The 25489-nt window shown below is 47.2% G+C and overlaps 1 protein-coding gene across 16 annotated transcripts in view; it reads right to left on the bottom strand.

Annotated features, from left to right (window-relative positions):
* Positions 1-22189, bottom strand: part of CACNA1A (calcium voltage-gated channel subunit alpha1 A) — a 314547-nt gene extending 292358 nt beyond the window's left edge. For 11 of the 16 annotated variants that reach the window (XM_033198088.1, XM_033198091.1, XM_033198093.1 and 8 more), the window contains exon 1: positions 20671-22187. In XM_033198088.1, coding sequence (XP_033053979.1) covers positions 20671-20963 — 293 coding nt within the window. In that variant the 5' untranslated portion in view covers positions 20964-22187. Of the gene's footprint in view, positions 1-20670 lie in introns of all 16 variants that reach the window. The other 5 variants (XM_033198101.1, XM_033198102.1, XM_033198103.1 and 2 more) reach the window with 3 other exon arrangements.
* Between the last annotated feature and the right edge of the window lie 3300 nt (positions 22190-25489).

Here is a 25489-nt window from a genome sequence, read left to right as displayed (position 1 = left end):
TTTTATTCTTTAAAACTCAACATCGACCAGGTGCAGTAGCTCACGCCTGTAATCCCAGCACTTTGGGAGGCCCAGGTGGGCGGATCACGAGGTCAGGAGATCGAGACCATCCTGGCTAACATGGTGAAACTCCATCTCTACTAAAAATACAAAACAATTAGCCGGGCATGACGGCGGGCACCTATAGTCCCAGCTGCTGGGGAGGCTGAGGCAGGAGAATGGTGTGAACGCAGCAGGTGGAGTTTGCAGTGAGTGGAGATCATGCCACTGCACTCCAGCCTGGGTGACAGACCAAGATTCCATCTCAAAAAAAAAAGAAAAGGAAGAAAGAAAAACAAAAAAACAAAACAACTCAAAACCACACATTATCTGACTATATTGCTTCAGGATGCGTACTTAGGTGGTTCAACCACAAAGGAAAGCAGGTGAATGGTCCCCATACAATCTCCAATAGTGGTTCCTTCAGGAGGGAAGGAGTGGTTGTGATTGAGGATGAGCATAAGGGAGAATCTGATGGCGGCCCTGTGGCTCTTGACCTGGGTAAAATGGGTGTATGCTTCGTGGTTTGGCCTTTAAAATGTTCATCTATGTTCCTACACTCTTCTCTAGGTTTGTTCTGTCTCTGTCTCTCTCTGTCTGTCTCTCTCTCTCTCTCTCACAGACACAGACACACAGACACACACACACACAGACACACACACACACACATCAGCTAAAGACAAAAAAAAAAAAAAAAGACGACACATACACCAAGCAACAGTTTATGCTGAGAAAGAGAAAGGGGGAAAATACCCAGACAGAAAATTAAAAGATAACATAGACACAGGAAATGAAAAGAGATGACGAGTTGGCAAGACGGCGAGGGTAAGGAAATGAGAACTGGAGAGACAGAAAAAAGAAAAAAAATAAGATGGTCGAGGATAACAGGAGAAGGGGAAGATACAAGAAGCAATATTCTCTCTCTTATTTCTGTCTCTCTTTCTCTTTCTCTGTATTTCCCCTCTTCCTCCATCTCTCTCTTTCTCCTTCCTCTCCCTCTGTCCCTTCCATCTTTGTCTCTCTGTTTTCCCTCACCATTGCCTTCCTTGTACTTTCTCCATCCAGCTCTTTCTCTCCCCTTCTATCTCTGTCTCTCTCTCACCTTCCACTTTTCTTTCTCATCTCCCTTTCTCTCTGTGTGTCTCTTCTTCATCTCCTCTGTCTCTTCTTTCTTCCCTACATAAGCAATCTCTCTTTCTTTTAACACACATTTATCAAGCGGCTACCCTGTGCTGGACACAGTGCTAAAAAAGAAAAAAAAAGAGGCCCGGACTGGGGAAAATGGGATGGTGCGGCCCACCGTGGTTCCCAAGCATCAGTGGCATGGACGCCTGCCAGGGTGCTTCATCCCAGCTCCGGCACGGACCTGTGGGCCGCCTGCCACTCTCTCCCCATCATTAATTTCACTATCAAACACTCCCAGCATCACAAGTTGTAGGTCTTATTTATTAAATATTTAACTAGGTGAAACCCAGCTGAGATGAAACCTCTCATTTGTGGCAGCCACAGGAGAACAGAACATGGACCTGCTGCTGGGATTAAGCCAGGCTGATGAGTAGAACCAGGGTGCCTCCAGAGGGGGAAACAGGTGGGGGCAGCCCCCAGAGCGGAGAGGAAGATCCAGAAATGCAGGGAGCTGGGCTTTTACACAGTCTCACCTGGATGGTGAGAGGTTGTCTGCCAGGAAAGGCGAGTTCAAAAAACCCCAAAACCAGAATAGGCCAATCTGTACAGACAGAAGATTAGTGGTTGCCAGAGGCTGGGGGGAGTGGGGAGAGACGAGGAGTGAATGTTCAGTGAGTACAGGGTCTCCTTTTTGGGGTCTTGGAACTAGAAAGAGGTGATGGTTGCACAACACTGAGTGTATTACATGCCACTGAACCGTACACTTTAAAATGGTTAATGGTCAGTTTTATGTTATGGGAATTTTATCTCAATGGTTTAAAAATTTTTTAAAAATTCACACACCCAAACCCATTAACCATTAGCTCTAAGGCTGCTGACCTCATTTTTAAAAATTCATGCTTATTACACAGGCACTGCTTACTATCAATCTGAGGCATCGGCTCAGCATTTTGGGTTTCTTTCTTTCTTTCTTTTTTAGAAACAGGATCTCACTCTTGTCCCCCAGGCTGGAGTGCAGTGGCATCATCACAGTTCACTGTGGCTTTGAACTCCTGGGCTCAAGGGATTCCCCCACCTCGGCCTCCCAAGCAGCTAGGACTACAGGCATGCAACACTACACCTGGGTAATGTTTAAATGTTGCCCAGGCTGGTCTCAAAACTCCTGGCTTCAAGAAATCCTCCCACTTCAGCCTCCCAAAGTGCTGGGATTATAGGTGTGAGCCACTGCCTCTGACCCTACTCAGCACTTTGAATCATCTCATCATTTACTTCTCACAGCCCTGGGAGGGAGGTGCCAGCAGGTCTCTAGTTTTAGAGAGAAGGGAGCTTGTGGTTCAGAGAAGGTAAGTGGCTTGCCCAAGTTCACACAGCTCCAACTTCAGTCTACCTGCTTAGCTCCCCCGGTGGGCTCTCTGCTAACTCTGGCTGAACTTTAGAAACCCTTGGGGAGTTTTCAAACATTCCCCACTCCAGGGGAAGCCCTGGACAAATCTCTCCAGCATCTGTGGGGGTAGAGCTTGGGGCATCAGCATTTTCTTTCTTCTTTTTTCTTTTTTTCTCTTTTGAGACAGAGTCCCACTCTGTCACCCAGGCTGGAGCGCAGTGGTGCCATCTCAGCTTACTGTAACCTCTGCCTCCCAGATTCAAGCAATTCTCCTGCCTCAGCCTCCCAAGTAGCTGGGACTACAGGCGTGTGCCACCACACCTGGGTAATTTTTGTAATTTTTAGTAGAGATGGAGTTTCGCTACGTTGGCCAGGCTGGTCTCGAACTCCTGACCTCAGGTGATTCAGCTGCCTTGGCCTCCTAAAGTGCTGGGATTACATGCATGAGCTACCATGCCCAGCCCCAGCATTTTTAAAGCTTCCGAGTGATTACCAGGTGCAGCCAAGATCACCTGAGGAATCTTGTTGAAGAGCAGATTGGGATTGAGCAGGTCTGAGGTAGGGGATGAGATTTTGCATTTCCAACAAGCTCCCAGGAGATGCTGATACTGTTGGTTCAGGGACCCTGGCAACATGTCCCTGACTATCTGCACTATTCAGTACAGTGGGCACTAAGGGTCATTGGGTACTTCAAATGTGGCCAGTGAAACTCAGGGGTTGTTTTTATCATAATTAATTTCTTTTTTTTTGGACAGAGTCTCGCTCTGTTGCCAGGCTGCAGTGCGGTGGCACAATTTCAGCTCACTGCAACCTCCGCCTCCTGGGTTCAAACAGTTCTCCTCTCTCAGCCTCCCGAGTAGCTGGGACTATGGGTGTGCGCCACCACGCCCAGCTAATTTTTGTATTTTTAGTAGAGATGGGGGTTTCACCATGTTGGTCAGGATGGTCTTGATCTCCTGACCTCGTGATCTGCCCCCCTCGGCCTCTCGAAGTGCTGGGATTACAGGCGTGAGCCACCACGCATGGCCTGTAATTAATTTCTAAAATTGCAATAGCCATGTGTGGCTACTGGCTACCTTATGTGGCAGCATAGGTCTCCTGGGCTCAGGAGATACTCCTGCCTCAGCCTTCCAAATAGCTGGGACTACATGCATGCACCAACACCCTCAGCCAATTTTTGGAATTTTTTGTAGAGATGGGGTTTCACCATGTTGCTCAGGCTGGTCTCAAACTCCTGGGTTCATCCTCCCAAAGTGCTGGGATTACAGGCACGAGCCACTGAGCCTGGCCCGGTCTGCATCTGTAAGTGACCCAAGACCTATGGCCAAGGGTGAGACAAACACCTTAGGGGAGCGACGAAGAAATTAGGAACTCACTTGGGTCCTCCACCTTTCCTTTCTCAGCACTTGCCACCTGCTCAGGGGCCTTCGCCTGTCCCCTTGGGTCTCCCCAACCAATCCCTGCTTCACTCCCCAGACAGAACCATCAGAGCCTCCCCACACCAGCCCCTGACCTCTCCTACTCCTCAGATCACCCTAAATCAAGCCCACATCTCCCCTTGGGTCTCCTCCTATCTCAGTTTCTCAGTTGTATCTCCTGTCACCTCCAAATGCAGCCAAGATCACCTGGGGGATCTTTATTTTTGAGCCTTAGAACTTACCACACTCAAACTATCCTCTACCTGTTTATCTGGTCCTTGGACTCTCTCTCTCGCCATCCAGAACATCAGCCACACCAGGGCAGGGATTTTTGTCCATGTGTTTATTTCTCTCTGTTTTGTCCATCTACGTCCCAGTGCCCATGTCAAGGCGGAAATTAAGAGCTTGCTGGTCATTAGAGAAAAGTAAATGAACAGCAATGACAGCCTGCTGAGAATTTACTATGTGCCACGCACGATGTTTTATAGTCACCATCCATTTAATCCTTGCAACATTCCTGGAAGAAAATGCTACACTGCTCATTTTATAGATGACAAAACAGAGTGGTTAAGGTTAGGTAGCTTCCCAAAGGCCACACCACCGATAGAAACCTAGTCCTAGGCCAGGCGTGGTAGCTCATGCCTGTAATGCCAGCATTTTGGGAGGCTGAGGCAGGTGGATCACGAGGCAATGAGATCGAGACCAGCCTGGCCAACATGGTGAAACCCCACCTCTACTAAAAATGCAAACATTAGCTGGGCTTGGTGGTGCGTGCCTGTAGTCCCAGCCATTTGGGAGACTGAGGCAGGAAAATCGCTTGAACCGGGAGGCAGAGGTTGCAGGGAGCTGAGATCACGCCATTGCATTCCAGCCTGGGCAACAGTGCAAAACTCCATCTCAAAAGAAAAGAAAAGAGAAGAGAAGAGAAGAAAGGGAAGGGAGAGAGGACGGAAGGAAGGAAGGAGAAAGAAAGAAAGAAAGAAAGAAAGAAAGAAGAAAGAAAGAAAGAAAGAGAGAAAGAGAGAAGAGAGAAAGAGAGAGAGAGAGGCGGGGGGAGGGAAGGAGGGAGAGGAAGGAAGGAAAGAGAAAGGAAGGAAGGAAGGAAGAAGGAAGGAAGGAGGAAGGAAGGAAGGAAGGAAGGAAGGAAGGAAGGAGGAAGGAAGGAAGGAGGAAGGAAGGAAGGAGGAAGGGAGGGAGGGAGGAAGGAAGGAAGGAAGGAAGGAAGGAAGGAAGGAAGGAAGGAAGGAAGGAAGGAAGGAAGAAGGAAGGAAGGAAAGGAAGGAAGGAAGGAAGGAAGGAAGGAAGAAACCTAGTCCTGGTTGAGCTCAGACTCTGTTCCTTAACCATCGTCCCATGACATCTCTTGCCCACTGGCACACCAACCTCTCTGGAATGCAAATGGTTTCCCAGAGAAAACTTGAGTATTTTTCCCTCTGGGGTTTTATCCCTGCTGTGCCTTCACCTGTCTCATAAAGTTCCTCCATTTGCTAGATGTGTGACCTTGGCAAGCAGTGTTAGCTCTCTGACTCTCAGTGTGCACATCTGCAATCTGGGGGCAAAAATAAATGCCATGAGCTCTGGGGGCTGGGATGAAGTTCCCATAAACTGCCAGGGCAGTTCTCGTAAAGTTTAGCGGCTCATGAGCTCCCCACAGAGAGGAGCTACTGTTATTATAACTATTCACCACAAAGCAGAGAGTTTCCATGTCCTCCTGAGACATGGTGCTTCCCCTTCATCAGGGATGGAGTGAAATCTTGCCATGAGTAGGGCAGGGGCCAAGAGAAGGGCCTTCCCGTCATGAGTGTGGGAAATGGTCTGCTTGCTTCTCATCAGGTTTTGGGGGTTGGGGACATGGGGAATCCTGTTTGGTCAGTTAGAGGAGTTGCAGCTGGTCCTAAAGCTTGAAGAGCTTGCACTAAATCATGTGGCTGCCATTTTGCTTTGAAATAAAGGGGCTGTCAAAGGGCCAGGTGTGGTGGTGCACACCTATAGTCCCAGCTACTCAGGAGGCTGAGCTGGGAGGACTGCTTGAGCCCGGGCGCTCAAGGCTGCAGTGAACCATGATTGGATTGCACCACTGTGCTCCTGCCTAGGCGACAGAGTGAGACCTCACGTCTAAAAGTAAATTTTATAAAGGGCTTGTCAGCACCAACAGAGGTACACAGAGGCACACACACACTATTGCATTGGGGAGGGAGGAGGCTGATGCCTATAACACTAATACATCAGACTCTTATTTGGCACCCACTGTGTGTCAGCACCCACTGAGTACTGCTTGAATCCTCACAACCACCCCACAAGGCAGGCACTAATGTTATACCGCTTTTACCGATGAGGAAAGGGAGGCCCAGGGGGCTAAGCAATGTGCCAAAAATGGTAGGAATGGAAATAAGCAAAGTTGGTATTTGAACCTAGGCAGCCAGGCTCCACAGCCTCCCTCCCTCCACTAAGCTGAACTGTCTCAAGCCCCATACAGAGCCATGGTACGCCTCCATTTTGACAGAACCTTACTCAATCCTCCAAAGACATTGGTGAAGAACGTCCCTGAGAAAACAAAGGAAAGGATACCCAAACAACCACAGGGATCTGGAAAATGCTCTACGTCTTAAGTCACCAAAGAAATGCACATGATACCACAACAGGATTCCACTTGCACTTATCTGATTGGTGAAGAAGTAAAATCAAGGGAGGGTAAGCCTGATTGGGCCACGTGGTCAGGGAAAGGAGACCTTGGAATTCGAAAGGGCACAGACTTCCTGTTTCTTGCAACCTGGCCCAAAAGCCTGACCTATGACCCTGCCATACCATTTCCAGGAATCTGTCCTAGGGAAACAGTGACAGACGCGTGCAAAGACTTCTCTACCACGACGCTCACTGCAGTGTGATCAGTATTGGTAGAAAAACAGCTGGTCTCAAAGCAAATACACAAAAGGAAGCCCATCTTTGTTATGAAAATCAAAAAGTTTAGGTATATTGGGGGGGAAAAGGAGTGGCTGTTCCATTTCCTTTGGAAAAAAAACAAAATCCTCACCATAGTTCACAAAGCCCAGAACAAGCCACCCTTGTCACCTCCCTGCCCTCACCTCCTCCCATTCGCCTGGCATACAGTAGGTGCTCAGTCAACATTTATGAATGAATGAACACACTCCTCCCCATTCCCCTCCATCTCTAAGCTGATATACTCCAAGGTCTCTCTCCTGTACCTTCCTAAGGGTGTGGGGACCAAGGGAACACAGTCCATACCACCAGCATTCACCATGCCAGGAGACCAAAGAAAGTAAGGCACGATTTTCAAACTGGGCAACAGAAGGAGAAGGAGAGAGAAGGGGAGGCCGCCGCAGTTTTCATTCCAACATTTTCCAACTCTGGGTGAGATTTCCTTCTATATACTCATCTATATTTACATCAACGAATCTGTCGGTAGCAAGCCTGTTGCTTCTTGTGTGGGATCTAAAGTTCACAGAAAGCTGGCTTAGACACCCAGCTAGGAAGACAAACTGTAAATTAAATTTAAGTCACCCAAAAACCCTAAATCCACCCACTCCCCTTGAAGAAACCCATGACATCTATTACATCAAGATTTCTCAACCTTGGTATTACTGACATTTGGAGCTGGATAATTCTTTACTGAGAAAGGCTGTCCTGTGCATTTTAAGATGCTGAACTGCATCCCTGGTTTCTACCAGCCAGATGCCAGTAGCATCTTGCCCCCTCCCCCTACATTCGTGACAACCAAAAATGTCTCCAAACATTGCCAAAAGTCCCCTTGGGGAAAAAAATTGCTCCCAGTTCAAAAGCACTGCTTTACATGCAGCCCAGGAAAAATTCCAAACCATTTAACTGTTCTTTCTCTGTTCCTTGTCATCAACATCCTGAATATACCAGTCACCTGTTCTCAAAATTCCTTCAACAGATTCAAAGAAAGTGGTAACAACAGAGTTTCAATTATGGGCTTGGAGTGCCATACACAGACAAGAATTTCATTCTAAAAACTATCAGAACCTTGGAGATTCACACACAAAGATGTTTACTGCACTGCTATTTATAATGGCAAAACAAACAGCTAGAGATGGTTACATGAATATAATACAGGTATAAAGTGGAACATTATCAGATTTAACAACGGTGTTTTCTGGGGTTGCCGCCAACCCATACAGCACCACTGCATGAATTTAAACAAGACACCCTTTTCTCTGATTGTGAAATTAAACAAGCCACCCCTTTCTCTGATTGTGAACTTAAACAAGACACCCCTTTCTCTGTCAAAAATTATCATAATAGCTTCATCTTGCTAGAACAAGATACTTAAGCTTTTATCAGCTGGGGTACTGAAATAATAGACATACAAACTCCATGATACTTACGATATGTGACATGCTATCTTTGTGCAGTGTACAACCTGTGCAACTATACATGGTGGCCCTTATTTTTTCAAGGATACCTAGTGACATAGAAATGTGTTCATAAAAGTTTACATCCGTAAAAAGGTATGGGATGAAATACATTAAAATGCCTTCAGAGATTTTTTTGTGGATGAGAGAGTATATGTATATTTTATATTCTTTTTTGTACATTAGATGTTCAGTAAATGAAGAGGACAGGCCTCTTGGAGGAGGTGACTTTTGGGCTGAGACCTAAATGAAGAGAAGGAGTTAGCCATGGGGAGACCTGGAGAAACCGTGATGCAGGCAGAGGAAATACCTTAAGCTGAACAGAAGGAATGTCACATAATGCAAATGACGTGTGTGTGAGTAAAAATGGTCAGCAGGGCTGAGACAGAGTAGACAATGAAAGGAAGGTAGACAATGAAAGAGATGAGATCAAAGACAAAACAGGGACCAGATCACATGGGACCTTAAAGGACCCTGCTACATTAGTGTGTTCGTCCGTTTTCACACTGCTATAAAAGTACTTTATAAAGAAAAGAGGTTCATATGGTATATCTAGTTCTAGATCCTTGAGGAATTGCCATACTGTTTTCCATAATGGTTGAACTAGTTTACAATCCCACCAACAGTGTAAAAGTGTTCCTATTTCTCCACATCCTCTCCAATTCTTAGCAAACTATCACAAGAAGAGAAAACCAAACACCGCATGTTCTCACTCATAGGTGGGAACTGAACAATGAGATCACTTGGACTTGGGAAGGGGAACATCACACACTGGGGCCTATCATGGGGAGGGGGGAGGGGGGAGGGATTGCATTGGGGAGTTATACATGATATAAATGATGAATTGATGGGTGCTGACGAGTTGATGGGTGCAGCACACCAACATGGCACAAGTATACATATGTAACAAACCCGCACGTTATGCACATGTACCCTAGAACTTGAAGAAATAAAAGAGGTTCAATTGACTCACAGTTCTATATGGCTGGGGAGGCCTCAGGAAACTTACAAATCATGGCAGAAGGCAAGGGGAAAGCAAGGCACGTCTTACATGGCAGCAGGAGAGGAGAGAGAGGGAAGAAGCCCACACAGTTTAAAACCATCAGATCTCATGAGAACTCACTCACTATCACAAGAACAGCATGGGGAAAATCACCCCCATGATCCAATCACCTCCACCAGGTCCCTCCCATGACATGTGGGTATTACAATATGAGATGAGATTTGGGTGAGGACACAGAGAAAAACCATATCAATCAGTAATCTGTAATCTCTGGCTAGTGGGTAAGAATCTGGGGCATTTACCCAATCTGCTTGGAAGAGAAATAGTCTACCAGTCCACCACTACATACTATCCTATCCACCAGTGGAACAAAATCCAAGGAATTCCACTTTCAGTCCCAGTGCTGAAACAAAACTAGGTGTTTCCAGAATGTTAATAATCTTTGTTCAATAACACTGTTTACTTTCCTCACCATTACTCAGTTAAATACTTATGCATGATATAGTGCAGGAACTTTTGGGGGATGTGAGGAAGGCAAATCACTGTCCCCTACCCTCAAGGAGCTTTCTAATTACGTAGGTAAAACCTAAGCATGCAATCTTTATTTTTATTTTTATTTTTACATTTTTCTGAGAGAGAGTCTCGCTCTGTCACCCAGGCTGGAGTGCAGTGGCGTGATCTCAGCTCACTGCAAGCTCCACCTCCGGGGTTCACGCCATTCTCCTGCCTCAGCCTCCCAAGCAGCTGGGACTACAGGCGCCTGCCACCACGCCTGGCTAATTTTTTGTATTTTTAGTAGAGATGGGGTTTCACCATGTTAGCCAGGATGGTCTCAATCTCCTGACCTTGTGATCCACCCACCTCGGCCTCCCAAAGTCCTAAGCATACAATCTTACTGATTTTTACAAAAGCATGCAAAATTCACTTGATACTGGAAAAGGTACAAATAAGGTGGTAAGCAGAGAGACTTGGTCATTCCCAAGTCAAACAGAACACCAAATATCAGAGAGACCCACACACAGACCACCACCCTTCCATACACCCTTATATCCAACATCCACCCATCCACCTACCCATTCAACCATCTGTCTTCCACTCATCCACCCATCCATTCAGTCATCCATATTTTCACCCCTCAATCCAGTCTAGTCATCTGCCTATTTATTCATCCAGCCATATATTCACTCATACACCAACCCATCCTGTCATCCATCCATCCAATCATCCATCCATCTATCCATCCATCCACCCACTCATCCATCCATCCAGTTGTCCATTCACCCATCCATTTGTCCACCCACCCATCAAGTCATCTAGCAATCTACTTATCCACCCACCTACTCATTCAATTCACCCTTCCTTCCTTCCTTCCTTCCTTCCTTCCTTCCTTCCTCCCATCCATCCACTCATCCATGCATCTGTTCAACCATCCATCCATCCATTCACCCAGCCATCCAACACAAACTGCAGGGGATGCCTCCATCCCCCCTAAACCACAAACATCCAGCTATGATCCATAATTTAAAAGACTGCATTGTGATCAGAAACAGGCCACAAGTCAAAAATTTGCATTCTGACAACTCTTTCGGAGACAACTCAAGTCTCTAAACATTTCTGATAATTTCAATCTGTGTAAGACCCAAACACTCCAAGTCTTTGTAACACCCTCACAGAAACTAACCTATATTTGCTGCTCTGAAGTATCTGATGTCTTCAAAGATGGGGCCCTTAGGGAGAAGACAAGGCTAGAGACAGTATGGTTAGAGGAAGGGGAAGCTGTGGGGAGATTGGAGAGTCTGGCATTGGGGCATAGCAAATGAGAGAAAAAGGAGATTAGAAACATGGAAGAAGGATCCACTCTTCCATATGTAAACACATGTAGTGATTACTAAGTGTCAGGCACCATTCTAAACATCAGATATATTAAATCATCTAATCCTCCCAGATAGGAGCTATTAGGATCCCCATTGGGACAGACTGGGAAACTGAAGCACAGAACATTTAAGTGACTTGCCCAAGGTCACACAGTCAGTGACTAGCAGAGCTGGGATTTGAACCCTAGCCACCTAGCTCCAGAATCAATACTCTCAACTCAACCACGCTGCTTCTCTACAACCATATCAATTGCCAGTGTCTAAACCACAGGTTCTAACTTTCAGAATACAAGAAGGACCAAGAGCTAACTGGTTGACCCAGCCTCTGAGAGAAAATGATAAGTAAACTTTGAAATGGCTTAGCTCCTGCCATAAATGTGGATGAATCTCAGCTGATTGTAAGTGAAGTTAGATTTCCAAGTACACAGACTAAAATTAACACCTTGAATTCATTCATTCAAAATTATTGATTCCTTACAGCAGCATTGTTCATAACAGCAAACAAATGAACAATCCCCCACCCCAAACTGGAAACATCCCAAATGCCCATCACCCAGGAAAATGAATGAATAAATTATTTGTATTATCACAGAATGAAATATTATACAGCAGAGAAAAGTAAAAGACCAGAGACGAAACAGAGAAAACAACAGAGACGAATCTTAAAAATATACAGTTGAGGGTCGGGCGCAGTGGCTCACGCCTGTAATCCTAGCACTTTGGGAAGCCGAGGCAGGCAGACCTGAGGTCAGGAGTTCAAGACCAGTCTGGCCAACACAGTGAAACCCTGTCTCTACTAAAAATACAAAAATTAGCTGGGCATGGTGTCAGGCGCCTGTAATCCCAGCTACTGGGGAGGCTGAGGCAGGAGAATCACTTGAACCCAGGAGGCGGAGGTAGCAGCGAGCCAAGATCGTGCCATTGCACTCCAGCCTGGGCAACAAGAGCAAAACTCCGTCTCAAGAAATATATATATATATACAGTTGAGTGGGGGGAAAAAAGTGCAAGTCCCAAAAGATGAAAAAGCTCAGAAACAAGGAAGGTTAAATTTATACTGTTAAAGCTAGGTATGGTGGTACATACCTACAGTCCCAGCTTCTTGGGAGGCTAAGGCAGGAGGATTGCTTGAGCCTAGGAGGTTGAGACTGTAGTGAGCCATGATCATGCCACTGCAGTCCAGCCTGGGTGACAGAGTGAGACTCTGACTCTAAATAAATAAATAAATAAAATTCACTGAGTTGGCTACTTTACAGGACGATTATACATGCCATGTGCTTTCTGGGTACAGAATCTTTTAATCTTCTTACAATTCCTTGGACATAGGACTACTGTCCCCATTTTACAGAGTAGAAGACTGAGGCTCCACAACTGTGAGCTGGAGCTGAGATTTGCAGCCAGGGTGGCCTGTTCCCAAGCTCTATATGCTTCCCCCTCCATCCAATATCACCTTCCCTCCTCTTTTCCTGCTTACAGCCTCCACTCCTTGTGCTATTAATCAAACAGACACATTCCTATGCAGACGCCACAGCACGCCACACACACATTTCATTGCAGTGATGGCCAGCATAGCCCTCCCACCCACACACACCATGCCCATCATTCTCAATAAAGAAGATAATAAAGATCATGGAGATAAAAGAACGTGACAGACTCTGGAAGATCAGAATCCATGTAATCCCACTGCAGGCCAAGTTTTAAGTCTGCCCCAGAGTCTCATTGAAGACAAATCCATCCACTTTTACGAAAAGGTAACAACATCCAGACTTCGCCCTCCTGCAAATGCTGCCTGTATGAAAATACTTTAAAAATCAGTTTAAAATTACATATATTTTTTACACATAGGCCTAAAATGAGAACAGAACTTAACAGCGTGAATATTATTTACTGGCAAGTGGGTGACTAAGTTGGGTTTCCCTCATGACTCCAGAAAGGGGACTCCTGAATACTGTTATTTGGGGGCTGGGGGTGGGAGGCTGCTAATTTCTAGCTGCAGGTGCAGCCTGATCAACAGGCACCTTCAAGGAAGTCTCAGAGCTGCTCCCAGTCTGAATGGCAGATAAAGCCATGTCTGACCGAAGCGAGATGTCAAAACTTGATCCGGACTTAACTCAGGCATTTCCCTTCATAGCGGGAATCTCTCTTGTATTAGCTGCCTTAAAGACGGCTTCTACAAGCTGCATTCATTCCAATAAAAAGTCTTGGCTTTTCAGAGGGAATAAGTAACGGACTCTCTTTCTTGGTCAATGGCACCAACTCTTGCACCACTCTTCTCTCTCAGGTGTTAAGAACTCACCATTAGGGTGATCAGCGTCCCAGTTTGCCTAGGACTGTGAGTTTCCAGAGATGCTAAACCCAGGATAGTCCCAGGCAACCCTGGCTGAAGGGTCACCCTACTCAGATAAGAACTGAGGCCCAGTGGTTTTTGAAACCCAAGCTGCTGTGCCCACCCATCTGGTTCCCTCGCCAGGAATGTTCCTTGTTTTTCCTATTTTTTTAGGGAGTGAGGAGAAGGAAGACCAAAGTTTGTAAGGGGAGGGGAGGTACCTAAATTCTAACCCAAAAGTTGACCGAAGTTCTTCTGTCAAGTTTGCAGTGGACACCTGGGGTGGCCATCCCGGGCTGGACTCTCAACCGGCCCCAGAGGAAGAGACAGGGTGTGGAAGAGGTGAAAAGGGAAGCTAATTATATACTTTAAAACTCCCTCATCTTGTCACCCACAGAGGGAGGGAGGGACCAAAGGAGGAAAGAGAATTAATTTTATCTTAGACCCAAGGGAAAAGAAAAATGGGTCAAGTGGCCATGAATTTTTTTTCCTCTGAAAGCTTCCAAAGAGAACGGAGAATGCAAAATGTCCAAAGGTGGCTTTAAAGAGTGCCACACTCAGGTTAATCAATGCACACTGGCCAGTCGCTGGTGGTGGTGGGGGGGGAGGGGTGGTGCTTCGCTCCCATTCCTACCCAGAAAGACTCGTTTCTAGCCAAAGTTTCCAAAAAAAGAACACTGGAAACAAAATGACTCCCTGGTATTACGGCTCTTGCGTTTTGGGGTTTTTCTCTATGCTGGAGACTGTGCTGGCCATTTTTCACGCACGACCCCATTTAATCTCCTGAGAGCCCTCCAAGGGAGATGCTATTAGAAGGAATATCCTCATCATGCATGTCAAGAAACTGAGGCTCTGGTGCCCAAGATAACATGGCTGGTGAATAATATGAACCTAGGCCAGTCTGACCCAGAGTCTGGAGTGTTTTCCCTCTCCTCTCTGCCCTCTTTCAGGGCAGGCACCATCCGGCCCTTTTCTCAGGAGCTGAGCTGGCATTCTCGGAAATGCGTTACTGCACGGCTCTTAGGCTCTGATCATCTCTGGATGGCATCCACCTTCCCAGCGGTGCTTTTTATTGCTGAGAAAGTGTATATGTGTGCTTGCTACTGGGGGGGAAACAGGGAGGGGGAAACACAAGCCCTATGCACCCAACAGATGCCTCCCACTCCAAGTCCCTGAAAAAAGACTTCATTCTCAAGGGGCCACTGCATCCAATCTACTCAAGCACTAACATTTCAGAAACCTCCATTGGTCTGATAATCTCATGGACAGTCTCTCAAACCCCTGCACCTAAAACCCACCAAAATCCTAAAACGTTGGCACAAGAGTAGATCAGATGTTGTATGATTTAGTTAATGGATGAAGACAGGCACTTTTTCTCATTCACTCAGCAAACGTTTATGGGGTGCCTGCTTTGTCCCACACAGTGGGGTTGCAGTGGTGAAGAACAGGGTAAAGATCATGGGTCTCACAGCCTCAGAGCTTGACCTTTTCTGGGGAATGGTAGAACTACCAGGGAGGGGTGGAACCCCACCCAAGAGACCCCCTTCTCTCTCTCTCTCTCTAGTACAGGCACATAGCTTTGAATGACATCCTTAACCTTTCTTATTTCTCTGACTGGGATTTAACACTATGACTTCCACTCCTTTCCATAGATCCACATCCTTAATCCTAAGCCATCAAGGCCAGATGTGCTTTGGAGTTCAGAACCCAGGGCTTTTAGAGGCATTGCAAAGTCGGGAATGTAAAATGGTACAACCACTTAGGAAAACAGTTTGAGAGCCTTTTATAAAATTAAACATACACCTACCACACAACTCAGCAATCTCACTCCTGGGTTAATTTACCCAAGAGAAATGAAATGTATGAAATGAAATGTTCCCACTAAAACCCGTACGCCAATGTTTATAGCAGCTCTATTCATAATCATCGAAACTGGAAGCATCCCAATGTCCTTCGGCTGGGAAGCAAACTCTGGTCCATCCATATCATGGAATCCTGCTCAACACCAAAAAGGAAGGCGCTACTGTCACAGGCAACAGCATGAATGAATCTCAAAGTCTGAGTAAAAGAAGCCACACTCAAAAGGCTACATACTGTGAGATTCTATTTCTACGACCTTCGGCAAAAGGCAAAGCTGTAGGGATGGAGAACAGATCAGAGCTTGAAGGGGCTGGGGAAGTGGGATGCTGACTCAAGCAGGACACTGTGGGGGTATTTTAGGGTTGATGAAACTGTTCCATATCTTGATTTGGGTGGTGGCTACAACTACATCCATTTGTCAAAACTTGCAGACCAGTATGTCAAAAGGGTGAATTTTGCTACAAATAAATTATACCTCAATAAACTTTTTTTTTTTTGAGACAGAGTCTCACTCTATTGACCAGGCTGGAGTGCAATGGTGCGATCTCGGCTCACTGCAACCTCCGCCTCCCAGGTTCAAGCAATTCTCCCACCTCAGCCTCCTGAGTAGCTGGGATTATAGACGCACACCACCACGCCCGACTAATTTTTGTATTTTTAGTAGAGACAGGGTTTCACCGTGTTGGCCAGGCTGGTCTCGAACTCCTGACCTCCTGATCCACTGGCCTCAGCCTCCCAAAGGGCTGGGATTATAGGTGTGAACCACCAGACCTGGCCCCTATAAACCTGATTTTTAAGGAAAAGAAAAATGATAACAAGATGTCTCTATGATCTAACCTGGATACTCCAACCCTAGCCCATGAACTTGCCACATGGGGAATCCTAGAAGCTAAGTTAGAAAAGTGGAATCCCAGACCCCACCCAAACCCAGCTGGACCAGAACCATCCTGTTAACGAGACGATCTTCATGCATCTGAAAGTTTGACAGGACTACAATGCAGACCTAACAGTCAGGAGCTGAAGCAGCACCTCATCATCAAGCACATCTAACATTTCTGCTGCAAAACATACTCAAATGCACACCAAGTGGAATGAATGAAAACTGTAAATTAAGACTTCAAACTGAAGTCAGTTCAGGTTAGGTTTTATCTCTATATGAGTTCGTCTTTTGGTTTTTGGAGCTTTTTGGATTGGGGAATTGTGGATGAGAAACTGCACCCTTTTTGAAAATACTCCCAGTGGAAAAACCATGCTAAATTTTACTTTGCAGAATTTTGCTCCTCTGGAAATACCAGCCAAGCCGGTCTAGTACAAGGATCACGTAAGTGACACCATCCTGCCCTCTACAACAGTACCTTCTAGAACATTCTATCTCTCAGGACAGACCAAGAGTCTGATAACCTGCTCCCATGTATCCCAGCGCTTCTCATGCAGAAAGTTTATCTTTAGAGAGCTTTTCTTTAAAAAAAAAAAGAGAGAGAGAGAGAGGAGTGCCAATCAGCCAATGTCCACAGATGTCAAAGTGATGTCACCTGATGTCAATGTGACTTTAGGTGTCTTGTTAAGATTTCTGCAAACCGGATGAAAAGCTGGAATTCTACATGTAATTCAGGAGACTGTGCGTGATAAAACACAGACCTGCTTCCAGTGTTCCTGCAATGGCCTGAGTTTCTACATCATGTTCAGTGGGAGACCTGGTGGCACAGGGAGGGCTGGAAAGATGACATTCACCTTGGCACTTGGTAGAAGGAGTGAGTGGCATTAAGTGCGAGGGGAACTCTAGGAAGGTTGACAGATGCTCCTTTTTGAGCTGACAGATCTGAGCTCTTCAGCAATCATCAGAGACCCTCATGGCCCTATTTGAATCACAATTCCAATCAATGAAAACATGAAACTAAGGTATGTGGTCAAGACGGCTTGCTGCCTGGCATGCGAAAAACACAGTAATGTAAATCTGAACATCAAAGACTTCCATTTGAGTTTTCTCACTTAGGAAAAGGGGAAAAATGAAATAAATGAGGATTCTTAATTCTCATTGATGGCTTCAAGTTTGACTCACTGAGGGATGAAAGAGGAAGAAATCATACTGACAAATTGCCCTGAGTGTGGAGAAAGCAAGATTGCATCCTTCGCCAGTGTATCATGCCGGAATTTGCATTCGGAAGTACCACTCTTAGGCCCTGTGAGCATACAGCCAAGTTCATGGATCATTCACTCACTTCTCTTCCACAAGACAGGGAGGAACCTGCTTTCCATATGGACCTGCAACCCTTAGTCAACACCATTTCCAAATACGCATCCCACGACACACGCATCAAAAAGTAGCAGGGATGATTTCACTCCTATCCAAGAGGACTGTGGAAAAAAAATAATAAAAGACACAAGAATGTTCCCAATGACACAAACAGAAAAGACACAGATGCCCATCAACAGTAGAATGGATAGACTGTGGCAGAGTCACACACACAGATGTGAGCAAAAGAAGACAGCGGCAAAAGAACGTACTGTGTGACTCCATTTACATGATGTTTAAAACAGGCAAAATGAATCTTAGAAGTCAGGTGAGCAGTACCCTTGTTGGGGGAGCAACTAGGAGACGGTATGGGGAAGGGGACTTCCAGGGCACTGATCAGGACCTGGCTGCTGGATGCGTGGGTGTGTTCATTTTGTAAAAATCTATGAATCTGAATATATGTACTTGCTTGTACGTATATTACTTTATTCTAGAAGTTCAGAATAAGTACCTACACACATTTTTTTTTTCCACTCTCAGGATATGCTTAAACGTCTTTTTTAATGGTAGAAATATTTGGATAAAAACGTAAAATGTTCTGCCCTGGTATCGTGACTCTGACATTCCACGTGGTGTTTCTCTTCACACTGGCCTGAATTCTTTTATTCACTACCTCCCCGCCCCAGGTCTCTGTCCATCCCCTCTCATCTCCAACCCTCCCACCCACCCCGCCGCCGCCCTCCGCTCCATCCAGGACAGAGAAAGCTCAGTCCTGGACGCCCCGGCTCGATGACAGATTGTGGGGTGGGCAGTTTTCTCTTCCAGAGTAGGGCTGTATAATGTGTTTGTTACCTCGGGCCAAAGAGAACAAAAACAGTCTACAGAGAACAAAATGCACAAACTCATCATAAGAGCAAGAAAGCCCTGGGCGAGCTGGCCAAAGAATAGATGAAGTGGCAAGCAAAACTCGCAATTCACCTGCCTCCCTCTCCCACGACTCCCCCTTCCGAGGGGCCGCTGCAATCCCCTTCTCCCCCTACAGCCCTCCAATCTGCAGGATTCAGGCTGGACAGAGGTAAGCTAAGGACACAGCAGAAGGGCTCCCCACCTCCTTCCTTTCCTCTTAGAAGTCTCCAAATCCAGGCTCCAGAAGGCGATCTAAAGCCATTTTCAATGAGGAAACCTGTGAGCCGAGCAAAGCCCTCTCACTCCTGGAGCTAACTGGGTGTGCATGCATGAATACCCTGCCCTCCTGCAAGGCACTCCCACCCCTCACTCTGTTGATGGGCAGAGTAATCACACAACCCCTGAGCACTTCAGCGGGCCTGGGATGGGGAGGAATTGCTAATCTTAAGAACCAGGCTCCTCAACCAGGCTGAAACTTAGGAAGCAAAGATCTGGCCCCTGCCTTGGGCACCAACGGAGACGGCATCCTAGTTAGAGGTATGCTTCCCTCAAAAGCACCTCTGCTGAACTTCTTCATTTTCCCCACCCTCCAAGTAGACCACTCACATACTCCAAAACCTCAGTGCCCTCTGTTGCAATCCCAGCACCCAGGGTCCAAGAGCCAGGCTCAACTTTGAACTCCCCTGAAGTGAGTTCCCCTACCACCCACCATGCTCCTCAAACAGCAACCCCCGGGGACCACACAGGGCCCAGCCCCATTGAGTCTGTAACTGCAAAAACACACACAAAAGGGATGGGGGACTCCTCACTGAGCCCCAGGGACCCATTCGGCCCGTTCATTTTTACACGGAGGGCAGTTGGTTGGAACCGAATGGAGAAGAGGCACATCTGGACATGGCATGGTGGCCAGCGAGCCTGGGCAGCAGGGTGTGTCCCCCCTCCTGGAATCTGGGTCATGCTTAGATAACTGCTAGAAAGCCCGACTAATTACCCACCCTTGCCTGCCTACATCTCAATAGATGTTAAGCCCTCCTCAAGGTTTATTTCAAGCAGGCAGGGATTTAAAGAAACACAGATCTGCATTTTGATAGCATCTCCACAGACGAAAATGTGGACTTCACCTTTTTCCTCTGGACCTTTGATTTAAAAAAAAAAAAAATGTTAAAGGCATTTACCTACCTAAGATGTCCACATGGGTGTTGATTCTCCTGGTATTCCCTCTTGGCTACTTGGGGTAGGAAAAGCTGGACATGGTGCTCTAGAATAGACCCACCACCTCATTTGCTCTGGCTCTGTCTTTCTTATCGAAAGTGTCCAGACCAGGTCTCCCCAGACGAGGGGCCCAGATAAAGCAAATGGGCTCTCTTTCTCTACACCCCCAAAGATGATGAGCTTCCCCAATCAGCGGTTAAAGGCAATGGGACCTACACACATGAGAGAGACATAAGCGGCCCCCAGCCCATCACTAGCGTCTCCAGATCGGACCAGCGGCCCACCCTGGGGTATTCACTCCGGCCAGTGCTGGCTTCTCAGTGTGAAGGCCACATGGACTCCCTCTTGCTCTTAGCCCTGGGAGCCCCCAAGCGCCCTGCCCTAAAAGTGCGGCGGCCCCCCACCTTGGGGAAAGCAGGAGTGGAGAGGCTGTCCAGCTTCCCCTGCGTGGACTCCAGTGAGGGACGGCCAAGAAAACCCAACCAAGGCCCCCATAGTTCCCCTGCCCTGGCCAGAAGCGCCCAGGCCCGAGCCCGCTCCAAGCTCATTCCGTAGAACTCCGAACCCTCCGGACCTGGCTCGAAAGCCCCCACCAAGGCCCCTGCATGACCCCAGGCCCCAGCTCTCATTCTAGAGTCGGTCCTTGGGAAGGATCCACTCTCCGCTGGCCCCCCCAAGCCCCCCACAAACCCATTCCCAAGCCTCCAGGATAGCTCAACCCAGCTCGAGGTGGAGAGATTCTTTCACACTCCTCCCAGTGCCCCCTCTCCCAGCCCCTGGAAGACCCCCTCCTCCTCCCCACCTCCCATCAACCCCCGGGTCTCTCTCCCAGCCTGGAAGAGGGGAGGCGGAGGGAGGAGGGGGAGGCGCAGCCGCTGCCGGGGTTCGGGCAAAAGGATATGGCCATTCGGTGATCTTTTTGGCGTATTTTCTCACCACGTTGTCTTCGCTGAAGAGGAAGAGAGACCGGTTAACCGTGAGGCAGTTCTGTCGGACGGGGATGGGGTTGTAGAGTGCCATGGTCCGCGCTCTCTGCGCCATTGACTGCTTGTACATCCTTTGCGCCCCGGGCTGCCCGCCCTGCCGGCTGCCCCCGGCTCCTCGCCCGCCTCCGGCGCCCACGACCACCCCGGCGGCTGCCCCGGAGCCTCCTCCCCCGTAGCGGGCCGGCATCTCGTCTCCGAAGCGGGCCATTCTGCAAAGAGCAAAGGGCTCCGTGTTACGCTGCGGCGAACGATGCGGAAGACGCCGCCGCCGCCGCCGCCGCTGATGCTGAGGCTGCCGGGGCTGGGAGCGCGGCGGCTGGAGCTACGACTGCGGAGACGCTCCACGGCCCAGCCCATCGGGCGGCGGCGGCTCGGCGCCTCGGGTCGGGGGCTCAGAAGGCGGCTGCCCGGGCCGAGCCGGGGATAGCAGCTCGGGACATCTTCCTGGCTGACCCCGGAGAAGGAGGGGCGGGAGGAGGGTGCGGGGGCGGGGCGCGGGGGCCCAGGGAGGAGGGGGGAGGGGAGAGAGAAGCGAGGCAAAAAATACCGAGGAAGGAATCCAGGCAATCCCCAGTCCACCCACTCCGGAAAAAAAAAAAAAAAAAAAAAGACAGTTAAAAAAAAAAACACCCAACGCACACCCCCTTTAAGGAGCGAATGGTTTGCAAAGGACGCCCCCCCGGGACGCAGTGGAAGCTTCAAATTCCTCCGAGGTCCAGGTCAGGCTGGCATCTTGCAAAAGGAGTGCGCTCGGCCCATTAAAAATATATATGTATGTATTTATTTATTTATTTTAAAATAAAGAAAGAAAAAATCAGGTCTTTGCTGGGTGGGGAGGGCAGCAAAAAAAAAAAAAAAAAATTAACTCCCCTTCTGTTTTGCTGGAGTTCCTAGACCTTAAAAATGCTGAAAGATCGGTAGCTCCAAAAATAAAATAAAAATAAAGAAGATGAAAGGGAAGGGTAAGAGGGGGGAGGGGGAGTGAGACGCTCCAGAGGGTTCCTAAGGAGTCTTCACACCGCAGGGTCCAGGTTTAAAAAAAAAAAAAAAAAAAATTTCTTCCTGAATCACCAGCGGCTGCCTCTTCTGCTCCCGGAGGAAGTGTGTGTGTGTGTGTGTGGGCACAGCGTTTCGCTCAATGGTGCCTCATCTTGGGGTTAAATTGCAGCAGTGAAATCCTGAAAATTCCCAACAGGGGGAAAAAAGAGAGAGAGAGAGAGAGAGGTATGCGCCCTCCGCTTAGCCACTCAATAGCTGCCCCTGGATGCTGCAATGCCCCTCCACCCTCCAAATCCCTCCACCTCCTCCTTCTCTAGGTTTTGCTAAAATAAGACTGGTGTGGAGGGTTGCGGGTGGAAGAAGGTAAAGAGGAAAAAAAAAATGGGCGCAAAGGTCTGAACCACTGGCCGGCAAGCGGAAAAGGGGAGCAGTTGATGAGTTTAACAGCAGAAGGACCCACCCAGAGTGTCGACACATGAGGGCCCGCGACCAATCGTGGAGGCGCGGGGGGACCGGGCTCAGCGGAGTTTGTTGGGGAGAGAGGGGAGCGCCGCATGGTTGGGAGGCAGGAAGGGGGAATTGGGGTGCTTCCTCCTCCCCTGGGAGGAAAGCCTGTTTTCCACCCGCTTCCATTTCGGTTGCAGACAACCGGACGCTCCCCAGCATCTTGCAAGGAGAAGGCAGGATGGAGGCAGGAAAAAAACTTAAAAGACAGAAAAGAGAAGGGGATTTGTGTCTAGAGGTGCGATTCGTCAGTCTCTAAACAAATTTGCTCTGTTTAGCAAAAGATCATTTTTGAAAGCGGAGAGAGTGGTTTGGGGTTACTTCTGTGAACGTTTCAAAATCACAGAGACTCCTGCAAATTGGAATTAAGGGTTTATTCTACCTTGGAGACCCCAGAGGTGACAAGTCTGAACTCCCGGGAGGAAATAATTAACCAGGTCCTCGCTGGCTGGATAGGGGTTCTGGGTGGTATAGTTTGCTTGGTACCTCACGTCTCTCCAGAACCGCTGTGATTAGTTCCCATTCTGCTTTTTCATGTGGTGAAATTCAATAAGCACACAGAAAAATGCATAAAACATAAAGGTACGGGGTTAAGAAATTGAACTGAAATGAACACTCATGAAACCAAGTCTAGGGGTAGAAACGGAACATCATCACCTCTGCAGAACCCCCTTCTCCAACACGCTTACACAGCCCCTTATTCCAGCAATAATTTCTACCTGACTTTATAGTATTCATATCTTGCTTTAAAAAAAAAAAAAGTTTGACTACCTTATTATGCATTCCTAACCAATACAATTTTACTTTGCTTCTTTTGGGCTTTTATATAAATGGAATAATCATATAGTATGTATTCTACAGTTTCTTGTTTCTTTGGTTCAACATTATGTCTTTAAGATTCATCTGGCAGGGCACGGTGTCTACGTCTGTAATCCCAGCACTTTGGAAGGCAGAGGCATATGAGGATTGCTTGATGCCAGGGGTTTGAAACAAACCTGGGCAATATAGCAAGACCCTATCTCTCCAAAAGCCTTTTTAAAAATACAAATTAACCAGGCATGGTGATGGGAACCTGCAGACCCAGCTACTTAGGAGGCTGAGATGGGAAGATCCCTTGAGTCCAGGAGGTCTGAGGTTGCAGTGAACCAAGATCAAACCACTGCCCTCCAGGCTGGGCAGCAAAGTGAGACTCTGTCAAACACACACACACACACACACACACACACACACGATTCATACATCCTAATCTGGTTTGAATTTTAGAAAAATTCACCTGTTTGTTGTCACACGTGGCTGTGAGTTATTCACTTTCACTGCTGTATAGTATTTCATCGAGAGACTATGCCACAATTTGTTTATCCATCATCTTGTTGATGGGAATCTGTTTTTTTTTTTTTTTTTTTCCAGTTGGGGCTATTAAACATTACTGCCTCAAATACCTTTGGTGCAGATAAGAATGCATGTCTCTAGGAATAGCCTTAGGTGTGGAATTTCTGGATCCACAGGGTATTCGTGTCTTCGAGCTTATGTCACCAAACTGTCTTCCAAATTGAACGTACCAAGAAACCATTGAATTTTCATGGAGCTTGTATAGGCAGAAAGGCCAAATGGAGAGGAAGGGGGAAGGATGAAAAAGGCAAATATTCTTTCAAGCCTTAGCTAGTTGAATCCTAGTTAATTCCCTTCCCCCCTCGCCCCCACACGCACACATATCAGTATTCAGGTTCTTTTGGAACACTCTGGAAAGATGATATGTCTTTATATAAAGTCCCTGTTCTGTGCCAATGCACCAACTTTTACACATTGCCCCATAACACTTTCAAGATTTTCTAACTTGTCAAGATATGGATAAAATGATTAAACCAAGAGTGACTGGAATTGCAAGGAGATAGAATTGTGTGGGATTCAGGGAGAAGGAGGGGCTGTTAAGGTGCTCACCAAGTATCAGTGATTTTTGTACTTGACATTGCTTCAGATATCAAAGGTGAACAGCAACTAATACGAAACCAGAAGCAAGCCCATGTGCTCAGATGGTAAGAGCCAGTCATACGAGAGGGCTGCACTGTCTGAGTTGAACTTACAACTTGTTTTGATGGACCTCTCTGAGAAGAGTATTCAGTTTTAGAGCAGGAGCATTACCTGCATAGATCTGTGAAGACCCCAGAGTTTTTCAGGAAAGAGTGACAGCTCCCTGATGGAATTCCTGCCAGGGTAAAGTTTCCACTGAGTCTTCGCAGCAGCCCCATGGAAGAGATGCAAACACTGAGCGTGAGAGAGACTTAAAAACTTTCCCAAGGTCACTAACGTGGATCTGAAACCATTTCTGACTCTTGTATTCTGTTCGACAGAGGGGAATTGGTACAACCATTTTGGAAAACTGTTGGCTGGATGTGGTGGCTCACATCTGTAATCCTAGTATTTTGGGGGGCAGAGGCAGGAGGATCACTTGAGCCCAGGAGTTCCAGAGCAGCCTGGGCAACAGTGAGACCCTGCCTCTACAGAAGGAAGGAGGAAGGAAGGAAGGAAGGAAGGAAGGAAGGAGGAGGGAGGGAGGGAGGGAGGGAGGGAGGGAGGGAAGGAGGGAGGGAGGGAAGAGGGAGGAGGAGTAAGGAGGAAGGAGGGAGGGAGGGAGGGAGGAGGGAGGGAGGGAGGGAGGGGGGAGGGAAAGAGAGAGAGAGAGAGAAAGAAAGAAAGAAAGAAAGAAAGAAAGAAAGAAAGAAAGAAAAAGAAAGAGAAAGAAAGAGAGAAAGAAAGAAAAAGAGAGAGAAAGAAAGAAAGTCAGGAAAGAAATATATTAATTGAGCATGGTGGTGCATGCCTGTAGTCCTAGCTACCGAGGACGCCAAAGTGGGAGGATTGTGTGAGCTCAGGAGGTTAGGCTGCAATGAGCCAAGATCATTTACTCCAGTCTGGGAGACAGCCAAGTCTCAAAAAACAAACAACAACAACAACAACAACAAAAACACATTAAAAGAAAAACTTTTTGGTCATTTCTATTAACGTGGCCATTTGAACATCCTATGACCCAACAATGTCACTCCTGGGTATATATCCAGGAGGAATGAGGATATATGGATATATGCACTAGAATGTGCAGCACTATTCACACTTGCTAAAAGTTGGAAATTTCCCAAATACCATAATGGATAAATACACTGTAGAACATGGAGTTTTATGCAGCAATAAGAAAGGACAATATGGAGCTACACACAAGTGCATGGATGAATTTTA

Source organism: Trachypithecus francoisi, unplaced genomic scaffold (assembly GCF_009764315.1).
Source record: "Trachypithecus francoisi isolate TF-2019V2 unplaced genomic scaffold, Tfra_2.0 Lachesis_group5, whole genome shotgun sequence".
NCBI lineage: Eukaryota > Metazoa > Chordata > Mammalia > Primates > Cercopithecidae > Trachypithecus > Trachypithecus francoisi.
Note: the sequence above shows the minus strand (reverse complement) of the source record. Positions and strands in the feature narration are given on the sequence as shown.